General features: G+C 36.3%; 2 protein-coding genes across 2 annotated transcripts in view; one reads left to right on the top strand and one right to left on the bottom strand.

The window, feature by feature from the left end:
* LRP1B (LDL receptor related protein 1B) overlaps window positions 1-13,595 on the top strand; it is a 2,318,354-nt gene that overhangs the window by 2,079,968 nt on the left and 224,791 nt on the right. Inside the window, exon 67 of the mRNA XM_053597274.1 lies at window positions 10,787-10,903. Coding sequence (XP_053453249.1) covers window positions 10,787-10,903 — 117 coding nt within the window. The remainder of the gene's footprint in view (window positions 1-10,786; window positions 10,904-13,595) is intronic.
* LOC128590114 (cyclin-Q-like) lies at window positions 8,916-9,605 on the bottom strand. The gene is made up of 2 exons (XM_053597273.1): window positions 9,006-9,605; window positions 8,916-8,945 (listed from the first exon to the last, which is right to left on the bottom strand). Exons 1-2 carry the CDS (start codon window positions 9,558-9,560, stop codon window positions 8,916-8,918), a joined length of 585 nt encoding a protein of 194 aa, XP_053453248.1. The 5' UTR covers window positions 9,561-9,605.

Here is a 13,595-nt window from a genome sequence, read left to right as displayed (position 1 = left end):
GTCTGGGCGAGCATTTTATGGCAGATGCAATTGAAGATCCCATTCATAAACAACTGGCTGAGATGTCAGAAATCGAATTCAGAATTTGGATTGCAGACAAGATTAACAAAGGAATCTTGTTAATCCTTGCAATTAGGAATTCGAGGAGAAATTCAAAAGTTGTCTCAAGAATTTAACAAATTTAAAGACAAAACCACCAAAAACTTAGACACCCGGAAGCAAGAATTTGCAGCCCTCAAAGATATGAAAAATACAGTAGAATCCCTCAGCAACATAATGCAGCAAGCAGAAGAAAGAATTTCTGACATCAAAGATAAAGCCTTTGAACGCTCCCAAACTCTCAAAGAGGAAGAGAAATGGAAAGCAAAAATGGATCACTCTCTCAGAGAGCTCTGAGATAATTCGAAGAAGGTGAACATCCGAATCATGGGAGTTCCAGAAACAGATGAAGTGGCCTCGCTGGGCACAGAGGCCCTTCTGCATGAAATTATGAAAGAGAATTTTCCAGACATGCCTAGAGATTCTGAAATTCAGATAGCGGACAGCTTCAGAACCCCAGCACGACTCAACCCCAATAAGACATCCCCCAGGCATATCATAATTAACTTCACTAAAGTTAATATGAAGGAGAAAATCCTGAAAGCTGCCAGGAGAAAGAAAACCATTACCTTCAAAGGGAAGAATATTAGAATGACTGCAGATCTCTCTGCTGAAACTTTTCAAGCCAAAGAGGGTGGTCACCGACTTTTAATCTCCTAAAGCAAAATAACTTTCAACCCAGGATCTTGTATCCAGCTAAACTGAGTTTCATTTATGATGGAGAAATTAAATACTTTAATGATATTCATATGTAGAAGAAATTTGCCATAACCAAATGAGCTCTTCAGGATATTCTCAGACCTATCCTCCATAATGACCAACCCAATCCTATACCACAAAAGTAAACTCACTCAGAAACTTCGGATCAAACTCCAATTTCCACACCGGCGAAAGGATTAAAAATGGCCACTGGACTTTTGAAAAACTCGATACCCAAAACTTCACCAGACTTATCAATATTCTCCATTAATGTGAATGGCTTAAACTGTCCTCTAAAGAGGCATAGGTTAGCTGACTGGATACAAAAACTCAGGCCAGATATCTGTTGCATAGAAAAGTCACATCTTAACCTAAAAGACAAATAGAGACTCAGGGTGAAAGGATGGTCATCCATATTTCAGCAAATGGTAATCAGAAAAAAGCAGGTGTTGCAATTTTATTTTCAGATACAATAGGCTTTAAACCAACAAAATTAAGGAAGGACAAGAATGGTCACTTCATCTTTGTTAAGGGTAATACTCAATATGATGAGATTTCAATTATTAGAATCTATGCACCCAACCAGAATGCACCTCAATTTATAAGAGAAACTCTAACAGACATGAGCAACTTGATTTCCTCCAGCTCCATAATAGTCGGAGATTTCAACACTCCTTTGGCAGTGTTGGATCAATCCTCCAACAAGAAGCTGAGCAAAGAAATCTTAGATTTAAACCTAACCATCCAACATTTGGATTTAGCAGACATCTACAGAACATTTCATCAAAACAAAACTGAATACACATACTTCTCATCAGCCGATGAACTTTCTCCAAAATCGATCACATCTTAGATCACAAGTCTAACCTCAGTAAATTTAAAGGAATAGAAATTGTTCCATGCATCTTCTCAGACCACCGTGGAATAAAACTTGAGCTGAGTAACAACAGGAATCTGCATACTCATACAAAAACATGAAAGTTAAATAACATTATGCTGAATGATAGCTGGGTCAGAGATGAGATTAAGAAAGAAATCGCCAATTTTTTGGAAGAAAACAACAATGAAGACACAAACTATCAGAACCTCTGGGACACCGCAAAGGCAGTTCTAAGAGGGAAATTTATAGCACTGCAAGCCTTCCTCAAGAGAACAGAAAGAGAGGAAGTTAACAACTTAATGGGACATCTCAAGAAGAATATTCCAACCCCAAACCCAGTAGAAGAAAAGAAATAACCAAAATTAGAGCAGAATTAAATGAAATTGAAAACAAAAGAATAATACAACAGATCAATAAATCAAAAAGCTGGTTTTTCGAAAAGGTCAATAAAATAGATAAACCTTTGGCCAACCTAATCAGGAAAAAAATAGTAAAATGTCTAATCTTATCAATCAGAAACAACAAAGAAGAAATAACAGCAGACTCCTCAGAAATCAAAAAAATCCTTAATGAATATTACAAGAAACTTTATTCTCAGAAATATGAAAATCTGAAGGAAATTGACCCATACTTGGAAGCACGTCACCTTCCAAGACTTAGCCAGAATCAAGTGGAAATGTTGAACAGGCCCATATCAGGTTCGGAAATAGCATCAACCATACAAAACCTCCCTAAAAAGAAAAGTCCGGGACCAGATGGTTTCATGTCTGAATTCTACCAAACCTTTAAAGAGGAATTAGTACCTATATTACTCAACCTGTTCCAAAATGTAGAAAAAGAAGGAAGACTATCCACCACGTTCTATGAAGCAAACATCACCCTGATCCCCAAACCAGGAAAAGACCCAACAAGAAAAGAAAATTATAGACCGATATCACTAATGAATATAGATGCAAAAATATTCAACAAGATCCTAACAAACAGAATCCAGCAACACATCAAACAAATTATACATCATGACCAAGTCAGTTTTATCCCAGGATCTCAAAGCTGGTTCAATATACGTAAATCTATAAATGTAATCCAGCACATAAACAAATTAAAAAACAAAGACCATTTGATTCTCTCAATCGATGCAGAAAAAGCTTTTGATAATATCCAGCATCCCTTCAAGATCAGAACACTTAAGAAAATCAGTATAGAAGGGACATTTCTTAAACTGGTAGAGACCATCTACAGCAAACCCACAGCCAATATCATATTGAATGGAGTTAAATTGGAATCATTTCCACTCAGATCAGGAACCAGACAAGGCTGCCCTTTGTCTCCATTGCTTTTTAACATTGTAATGGAAGTTTTAGCCACTGCATTTAGGGAAGAAAAGGTGATCAAGGGTATCCATATAGGGTCAGAAGAGATCAAACTTTCACTCTTCGCAGATGATATGATCGTATATCTGGAAAACACTAGGGACTCTACTGCAATACTCTTAGAAGTGATCAAGGAATACAGCAGCGTCTCAGGTTACAAAATCAACATTCATAAATTGGTAGCCTTTATATATACCAACAACAGTCAAGTTGAAAAAACAGTTAAGGACTCCATCCCATTCACAGTAGTGCCAAAGAAGATGAAATATTTGGGAATTTATCTAACAAAGGACGTGAAAGATCTCTATAAAGAGAACTATGAAACTCTAAGAAAAGAAATAGCTGAAAATATTAAAAATGTAAAAACATACCATGCTCATGGCTGGGAAGAATCAACATAGTTAAAATGTCTATACTACCCAAAGCAATATATAATTTCAGTGCAATCCCTATTAAAGCTCCACTGTCATACTTTAAAGATCTGGAAAAAACAATACTTTGTTTTATATGGAATCAGAAAAAACCTCGAATAGCCAAGACATTACTCAGAAATAAAAACAAAGCAGGAGGAATTACGCTACAAGACCTCAGACTATACTACAAATCAATAGTGATCAAAACAGCTTGGTATTGGCACAAAAACAGAGAAGTGGATGTCTGGAACAGAATAGAAAACCAAGAGATGAATCCACCTACTTAACATTATTTAATCTTTGACAAGCCAATTAAAAACATCCAGTGGAGGAAAGATTCCCTATTTAACAAATGGTGCTGGGTGAACTGGCTGGCAACCTGTAGAAGACTGAAACTGGAACCACACCTTTCACCATTAACTAAGATAGACTCTCACTGGATCAAAGATTTAAACTTAAGACATGAAAGTATTAAAATACTAGAGGAGAGTGCAGGGAAAACCCTTGAAGAAATCGGTCTGGGCAAGTATTTTATGAGGAGGACCCCCCCCCACCCCGGGCAATTGAAGCTGCTTCAAAAATACACTACTGGGACTTGATCAAACTAAAAAGCTTCTGCACAGCCAAGAACATAGTAAGTAAAGCAAACAAACAGCCCTCAGAATGGGAGAAGATATTTGCAGGTTATGTCTCCAACAAAGATTTAATAACCAGAATCCACAGAGAACTCAAATGCATTAGCAAGAATAGAACAAGGGATCCCATCACAGGCTGGGCAAGGGATTTGAAGAGAAACTTCTCTGAAGAAGACAGGCACGCAGCCTTCAGACATATTAAAAAAAATGCTCATCATCTTTAATCATCAGAGAAATGCAAATCAAAACTACTTTGAGATGCCATCTAACTCCAGTGAGACTAGCCTATATCACAAAATCCCAAGACCAGAGATGTTGGCGTGGATGTGGAGAAAAGGGAACACTTTTGCATTGCTGGTGGGAATGCAAATTAATACACTCCTTTTGGAAAGAGATATGGAGAACACTTAGAGATCTAAAAATAGATCTGCCATTCAATCCTGTATTCCCTCTACTGGGCATATACCCAGAAGACCAAAAAGCACATCATGACAAAGATATTTGTACCAGAATGTTTATTGCAGCCCAATGCATAATTGCTAAGTCATGAAAGAAGCCCAAGTGCCCATCGATCCCCGAATGGATTAATAAATTGTGGTAAATGTACACCATGGAATATTATGCAGCCTTAAAGAAAGATAGAGACTTTACCTGTTTCATGTTTACATGGATGGAGCTGGAACATATTCTTCTTAGTAAAGTATCTCAAGAATGGAAGAAAAAGTACCCAATGTACTCAGCCCTACTATGAAACTAATTTGGGGTTTTCACATGAAAGCTATAACCCAGTTACAACCTAAGAATAGGGGGAAGGGGGAAAGGGAGGGATGGGGAGGTGGGTGGAGGGAAGGGGATTGGTGGGATTACACCCGCGGTGCATCTTACAAGTGTATATGTGAAACTTGGTAAACGGTCTGTGAAGCTAGTGAATAATGCCCCATGATCATATCAATGTACACAGCTATGATTTAATTAAAAAAAAAAGAGAAACTAATTTATGGCTTTCATGTGAAAGCTATAACCCAGTTATAACCTAAGAATAGGGGAAAAGGGAAAGGGAGGGGAGGGAGGGGGGAGGAGGGCAGATGGAGGGTGATTGGTGGAATTACACCTGCAATGCATCTTACAAGGGTATATGTAAAACTTAGTAAATGTAGAATGTAAATTTCTTAACACAATAACTAAGAAAATGCCTGGATGGTTATGTTAACCAGTGTAATGAAAATGTGTCAAACGGTCTATAAAACCAGTGTATGGTGCCCCATGATCACATTAATGTACACAGCTATGATTTAAAAATTAAAAAAGAAAGACAGAAAAGAAAAGAAACCTGTAACCCAATTATAGCCCAAGAATATGGGGAAAGGGGAAAGTGGGGGAAGGCTTGGTGGAGGGAGGGTAATTGATGGAACCACACCTACAGTTCATTTTACAAGAGTAAATGTGAAACTTACTAAATGTAGAATATAAATGTCTTAACACAGTAAGTAAGAAAATGCCATGAAAGCTTGTTAACCAGTTCGATGAAAATATTTCAAATTGTGTATAAAACCAGAACATTGTACCCCATGACTGCATTAATGTACACAGCTATGATTTAATTTTTTTTAAAAAAAGAAAAAATGGATCAAATACCTCAATTATTCTAAAATTCTTAGAATAAAAATATGGGTAAATGTCCATAAAAAAAAAAAATAACTTGCTCTAATTTTCATAGTGATTGTATTAATTCTATGAAAAAGTGGCTATTTAAATTTTAAGTTTTCTAATCCATGAACATGTTTGCATTTATGTATTATTCAATTTTTTGTAACAGTGTTTTCTATTTTTTGGTATAAAGGCCTTATACAAATTTTACCAGATTTATTCCTAAGTATGTGTTTTATTGATACCATTGCAAGCTTCTTTTTGTTTCATTTTTGTTTACTGCTTATATATAGAAATGCAATTACATTATATATAATATATATATTATATTATATGACTGTCCTAAATCCATTTATTTTTCTAGTAGTTAGCAGATTTCTTTGAGTCTAAAGAGAAACTTAAATCTTCCAACACTATTGTCTACCTATTCTACTAACAAGAGTATTTCTTTAACTCTTATTCCCAGAGAGATCATTATCACCAGATAATTTTGAACTCTTTCAGAAGTATTTCATGCGTGTACACACAGAAATGGTATTACTTTATAACCTACATACAAATAGTACCCCACTTCAGAGTTCCCTCATCATTCCTTTCTGTAAAGATCAATTAGTAAATGTAGAATGTAAATTTCTTAACACAATAACTAAGAAAATGCCAGGAAAGTTTTTGCATTTGCAACTCATGTAAAAACATATTAAACAAAGAAAGCAAGTTTTCAAATACTATATAGTTTTCTCCATATTTATAATACTGAAAAGGGAATAATGTGATGTCCAATCGCTATTTAGCAACATAAATTAATACAACATACTACATATTGTGAGCATTTTACATGAATTACTCTGGAGTACTGTAGTGTATAAATATATATGTTCCAGTCTACAGTCAGTTCTTTGGGACAGCGGTTTTCAATCCTGTATTATCATTGGAATCACCAGGCCCACTTTCATAAATGCTGATATCTGGGTTTCACCCCACACACTCTGATTTCATTGATATGGTATATAGTCTGGGCAAAGGGATTTTTAAAAGTTACCCAGGAGATTAAAATGTGCAGCCAATTTGACACTAGTTTTTTAGACCTTACTCATATAGTTTCTTCTATTATAAGTACATATATGTGTGTATACACACACATACATATAAATATGTATGTACGTTCTCCACAAGTGAAATTTGAAATGCTGATCAAAGTGATAGAGTTTGTATTTGCAATTTTTATAGGTAATGTCATGGATCAAAAAAATTAAATAACTTGGAAGCATAAAATCTGTATAATCTTACATAAGGCAATTAACCTTTCCTCATTACCATTTCTGCATTCCCCCAACAGAAATCTTAACAATGAACTGTAACTAGTTTTTGTTAAGAAATAGTTGCAGATCACTTTCAAACAAAAATTATGATACAAATGTCTAAATATAGAAAAAATGTGAAAAAGCTTGAGAAAAAATACTAAAAACACCAATTAAATGGTTCTTCAGTACCAATTGCTAACTTTTGCAGTCAGGAGCAATTGCGCTCCTTGAGATCAGAATTAATACTAAGTCATATGGTCTATTTGTCTGGTCTACTGTGATCTTTCTTCTATTTCGTTATTCCAAAATTGTTAAACATTACTTTAAAATACAAGTGTCATATGTCAAGGGATAAATTAAATTAGTGTCTATACTTAGAGCATTAGGTTTTGAGGAGTTTTTTTTAATTGCCAAAATGAAATAATCACTCGAATAATTCTGTACCAAACTCCTTATTTTCAGTGACCATTCATCCAAACATATTTCCTGATTGACTGAGGTGTTCACATTACAACTTCTACATATTTAAAGTCAATTTTAAAATCTAAAGTTAGATGTCACTCAGGCAAAGAAGATATATTACAAAACATAGTGACACAGGGTAGGTACTGAGTCTTCATTAGCAGGCAGGCAAGCAGAAAGGGAGGGAGAAAAGAAAGAAGGTAAATAAAAGGTTTTTTTTGGGCAAAAAATGCATTAGAAATTTATCTTGAGCATTTCTTCAGTAAAATGTTACTGGAGTTAAACACAATGTAAATCTCTCCTTTGCTATGTAAAACTTTGGTAAGATTGAAGAAAGTATTTAAACTCTTTGAGACTTATTTTGCTCATTTATTTAAATAAATTTAATAATACTTATGAAGAATATTATGATGATTGAATGTGATCATGTTTATGAAAATGCTAAGCTAACAACTATGCTGGATCTTCAATAGACAATCATAATTTAATTTTTATAATTATCTCTAAGTCACTTTTGCTTTTTTCCTCTCAAGTCTTCTGTAAAATGCATTTTGAAATATAGAACAACTACCACCAAATAATTTACCCTCTTTCAGTTGTTTTACTATTCTGAGATTTAAAACTTTACTATCCATCTCTAACATAGCTGGGAAGAGAAATTAATGTAAGCATATGAAAGGAATGTGTTCTAAATTGTTCACTGAGGTTTATAATTTTATTATTTTTGTTATCGAATCCACAACATCTAGATACTTTAGAACCTTGTTACTCAGTGTGTTTTATAGAAAAAGGGCAAATACTACCGCCAGTCAGATATTTAAAAGCCAGACCTACTGAATCACAATCTTCCTGACAGCAAAATTACCAACTCTGTTCACATTACAGTTTAAGAAGCACTGCTTTAGACAATATTCATTTAGCTATTACTCTAACGGAAATGTTAAAACACATGATTTACACTTTAAATAATTTCTTTAATTTGCATCATCTTTATTAGACAAAATAAAATCCCATCTATGTTGCACATCCATACTTTATATAAATTTGGTTTTTAAAAGTCCCTAGAGATACAGTCCCATCTGTTCTTTGTCTTTCCTTGCTATTATGTCATACCTCAATTGCAGACAGGAGTCCTCTCAAAGAACAAAAACAGATGTAGCCGCCTTGGGTCAGCTGCACACAGTGTGCTCCCGGCCTGCCCCGTGGAGGTGGGTTCCTATCACCATCTGGGCCATTTCTGCTGGGGAGAGCAGCAGCGCGTCATGATACTCACCAGCCCAGCTCTAGCAGCACAATCAGTTCTCCCCCACCAGTACCCCCTGGGGACCAGCTTTCACGGCAAGTTGGTAGCCAAGTTGGTATCACCGTCCCTACTCAGCCACAATCCTGGGCAGGCCTGGGCCTTGGCCTTAAGGGAACTCTGTGTCCATGGTATAAATCTGAATGAGGTCAGACACGATATTATCAATGATTGGCTTGGTAAGGTCGTCACTAAACACCTGCCACCAGGGCTTCTCAGCCTCAGCCCCAGCGGGCACATCGACTCCATAGACTTGCAGGGCCAGGAAGAGCACCGCCACGGCAATGTGCTGGGCCCGGAAGCGGAGGCACAGCGCCCCGTGGTAGCTGTCTCGTAGCAGGGCCCAGGCGGTGATGGCAATAGGGGTTTGCTGCCAGCTGCAACGGTTCAGCCAGTTCTTGAGGGACAGCAGGTAGTGGAGCAGGTACTTGTGGGGGTGCTGAAAGGAGACCTGGAAACGCAGAACTCTGAGCATGAGAAGCTCACATTGCACTATGCTGTCTCTGAGCTCCTGGAAGCGGGAGTCCAGTTCAAAGGGCTCGCTGCCTGAGTTAAAGTACCTGGTGGACACATTGATGATGTCACGGGTACGCAGGTGCTCCTCTTCCACTTTGCCTGCCAAGTAAATGGAAGACATGGCGACCAAGTAAGGGTCATAGGCGTCCACGTTGGTCTCACAGAAGAACTTACGGTAAATGGTGCAAGCAGTGGCAATGGGAACGGATTGCATCCCTAGCTTGACTCCTGCCTCCATGATGAACCTCGTCACGCGAAAGTGCACCCTGGTGTCTGGTGCCGGCCGCCCTGCGACCTCCAGAGCTGCGGCAGCTTCCCCGACGCGCTCCGGAGTAACGGCCTCCATGAAGCCCCGCCCCGTGACTCCCAAGACCAAATAAATTCTTGTTACATTCATATCTGATTCTGCCTCAGGTGGACGGGTTAGATTTGTTGTAATGTGCACCCACTAAATCAGGAATAAAAACATACGTTTTTATTGGCTGTGCCATTAAATAATAGTGAAAATTCATCAAATTCTTAAACCTCTAAGAGTTTCTGTTTGATCATCTGTAAAGTAAAAGGCTAGTTGACACATACTTCCTCTGGTACTCAGTGGGGTTGTTTTAAGGGTTCTTGTGGAAGACAGCACGTTATCAATGTTCAGACTCTGTACGCTTGTAGAGCAGTATTGTAATCTGTGGGTCTGTGAGTGCACAACGTCCAAGACTGACAAAAAGCATCCAACTGCGGGTAGGTTGAGACTCCTTGGGGAGCAGGGCCGGGTGGCTCACGCCTGCAATCCCAGCACTGTGCGAGGCTGAGGAGGGAGAATTGCTTGAGCTCATGAGTTCGAGACCCGCCTGAGCGAGAGTGGGACTCCCCCAACTGATTTAAAAAAAAAAAAAAAAAAACAGCCAGGCGCCACAGTGAGTGCCTGTAACCCCCGCGGCTTCCGGAGGCTGAGGCAGCAGGACACCCACAGCCTGAGACTGAGGTCGCCGTGAGCTGTGACGTCACTGCACTCTGCTCCGGGCATACCGTGGGACTCTGTCTCAACAACAAAATACTCCTTAGGGAGGAAGACTACAAGATGACAACTTCAGAATTTGATTAGTAACCATTTTTCCCCTACTCCCCTGCTTTTTAGTAGAAATAAAGGGTGAATAAGAGAGGGGGTATCCTAACGGGAAGGATGGTTTTGTATAATTTAATTTTGTGATTCATGTGTTTTTACAAAGCTTTAGTGTTCCAATCAGTTGTTTTTGTATTTAGTTTGATATGGAAACATGACCAATAGCAATATGAAACAAGACAAAAAGATAAATGTTACTCAGCACGTGCCTTCAATTTTTCCTAAGATGCTTCTTAGTAACTGAATTAAAGTCTGAGGAAATGCCATGTATTTGGAATGGCAGTCAGGATATTGTGAGGGATGTCTCCATAGTCATCATCAATGCAAACTCTTGATTTTTTCCATTACAGATAAAAAGACTTGTGGACCTCATGAATTCCAGTGCAAAAACAACAACTGTATTCCAGATCACTGGCGGTGTGATAGCCAAAATGACTGCAGTGATAATTCAGATGAAGAAAACTGTAGTAAGTATCTCTTGCCTAATAATGTTGCAAGCTTGACAGCGCATTCAATAAGCAGGATAACAATTTTTACTTCAGTTAAGGTATAAATTTGAACCTATCTGTCCTGAAGCTCACATTTTTATACACATATTCACATTAAGACTACATTGACTTGGATCTCAAATGGTAGAATTATTGAAATGCTCCTCCTTAAAGTTATTTTCTTATAGTTCTCAGAATTGGTATGAAAGTATCATGAGGTTTAATGCAACCCATTAGTATGCAATGAAGGAAGCCCTTGGTACAAGTTCATATATTGACCTGAATGACAGTACAAAACATCTCATTCTTTAATGGATGGTATTCATTTCATTTCAGGCTCAAATCTTTTTATGTTACAAATTCACCCATGAGCATCTTTCAGTGAAATATCATTTATTCTCTCTGGAGTTGTGAGCAACTTTTATATCCAGGATACTTGTCTCTGAAAATAAAATAACACTATTATCATCATCTGTCTGCTACTTTTTAATGTAATCAATTTTAAAATAATAATTATTGATCAATTTTATTTTCTAAAAAGTATATAAAATTGTGGCAGTATCTCTAGATTCTAGCATTAATTTCTGAATCTATTTTTTACTAACACTTTTATACTCTTCCATTTAAACAAAGAAAGCAATATAAGCATGTTTAAGATGATAATCAAATTCCATTTATTAAATATTTATTTACTACTTCTGAAAAGGATTTGATGCAGATTAATAACAATAATGTCTACTCTTATAAGTATCTTTGTGAATGAAAAACATTCATTTCCCTGGTTACAGAAGTCTAAATGTACATAGGAATATGCCATGTTAAAGCATATAATTAGTAGAGTAAAAGCCTTAATAAACCACTTGAATATTAAGCTTGTAAGACATCAACTAATGTTTTGAATATTTTTTAAAACTTAATCTGATTTGTGTTTGTGAATGAAGTACATTAAATATGAAATCTCTGGGTTATTATGATTATATGGTACTCTGAATACAGGAGCCCTTATAACTCCTTCTTCACATGTATATTTTCTGATCATGGTTATTTAGAAAAAAGAAGGACATTGAAGACTCGTTAGACTATTTTAGACAGTAATTTTTTTAAAACTTCCTGTATAAATTCTGACATTTGTTCGATGACTAAAATTAAAATCTGACAGGTTGAGGATGGGAGAGCCAGAACTGTAAAAATACAAAAAATAAAATATTACGTATATATTTTCTGTTCATTTGTATATTAGAACTTAAATATAAAAATGTCTACTTAGCTTAGCCTTTGATCTATATTTTATTAATCATCAATAAGTTACTTGATAGGAAATGGCCTGTTACTGAAGACTATTGAGAGCAACAGAGGCTTAGAGACCTTTATTCAGGGAGAAATTTGAATTGGGGGAAGAAGTAAAGAAGAAGGAAGAGGTAGCCTGCTTCTGAGTCTGCTGGGGTTTCCTGAGGTATTCTAATGGCTGAATATTTTTGTGCTGTCATCTACAAGTCAGCCTTTGGCTTAAGAAAGCAAGGAGAAAGAATATTGACTCTCACTTGTCACTGTGGAAATACAATGATAAATCCTGATAGTCATAGAACTCTTAAGAAAAAGCAAGGGAAGTGGTTGCAATATAAATCATTCCACATAAAATACCAATTATATGTGGTTCTTTTTTGGTTTCTATTCACTCTGAGCTCATTGTCTAAGAAAAGTAATATTGATGAAGTTGCATTGGAGAGATGACAGTGAACAAGAATGAAGAGTACAGTCATGACATGGGAGAGTCAAAGGCATATTCAGTTTATATACAGTCAAAGGCACATACATACTGCATATACAGTATGAGATTATGTTAACATGTTATATATGTAAGGGTAAGTTAGCCCAAGTATTAAAGTACGTCACAGGTTAAACATTAAGAGTATATTAGAGGAAGAACCAAGGGAATCTAAATAATTGAGTTGTGTTTGAAGGTAATATCTTGAATAGACCAAAAGAAATGGGAATATTGAAAATGCTGGAAGTTTTATGTAGGCAGAAACTGAGTCAATGAACAATAAGAAAAAAAATACAATTATTTCTACAGGGAAAAGTCATATAGTAACAAGCCTTAGGAAAAAATACTGTTGCTATATTAAAATGCCATTAAAATATTTAATAATATCAAAATTATTGCAAATATATATTTACTCTTCCATCATTGTCCTCGCATGTTAGGACACTGTTATATGCTGTCATATTTTCCAAACATCATTGATCAATGTTATACTATTTGGTTCACATTTGACAAGTTATTGTTAGCTATTATTAAGTAGTGAAACATACCAGAGATAGTAAATCAACCTTATACATTCAAATCAACCTTATACACTTAATGATGGGATATGTTCTGAGAAATACACGTCAGGCAATTTTCTCATTGTAAAAATATCATAAACTTTACTGACACAAACTGAGATGATATAGCCTGTTACACACTTAGGCAATATGGTAGACTTTCCTGTAGTATTTGGTAGACTCTCCTGTAGCAATTGTAAAATAATGGTTAAATATCTCATCTAAACACACCTAAACATAGAAAAATGTGTAGTAAAAACATGGTATTGCAATCTTATGGGCTGCCATCAAATGAATTTGTGGTCTGTTTTTGCAATCTCATCTGGCACATGAATGTAGTTAGTAA

The sequence above is a fragment of the Nycticebus coucang genome, chromosome 7 (genome assembly GCF_027406575.1).
Source record: "Nycticebus coucang isolate mNycCou1 chromosome 7, mNycCou1.pri, whole genome shotgun sequence".
NCBI classification, from domain to species: domain Eukaryota; kingdom Metazoa; phylum Chordata; class Mammalia; order Primates; family Lorisidae; genus Nycticebus; species Nycticebus coucang.
The sequence above is the reverse complement of the archived record's forward strand: the minus strand, read 5'-3'. Positions and strand labels throughout refer to the sequence as shown.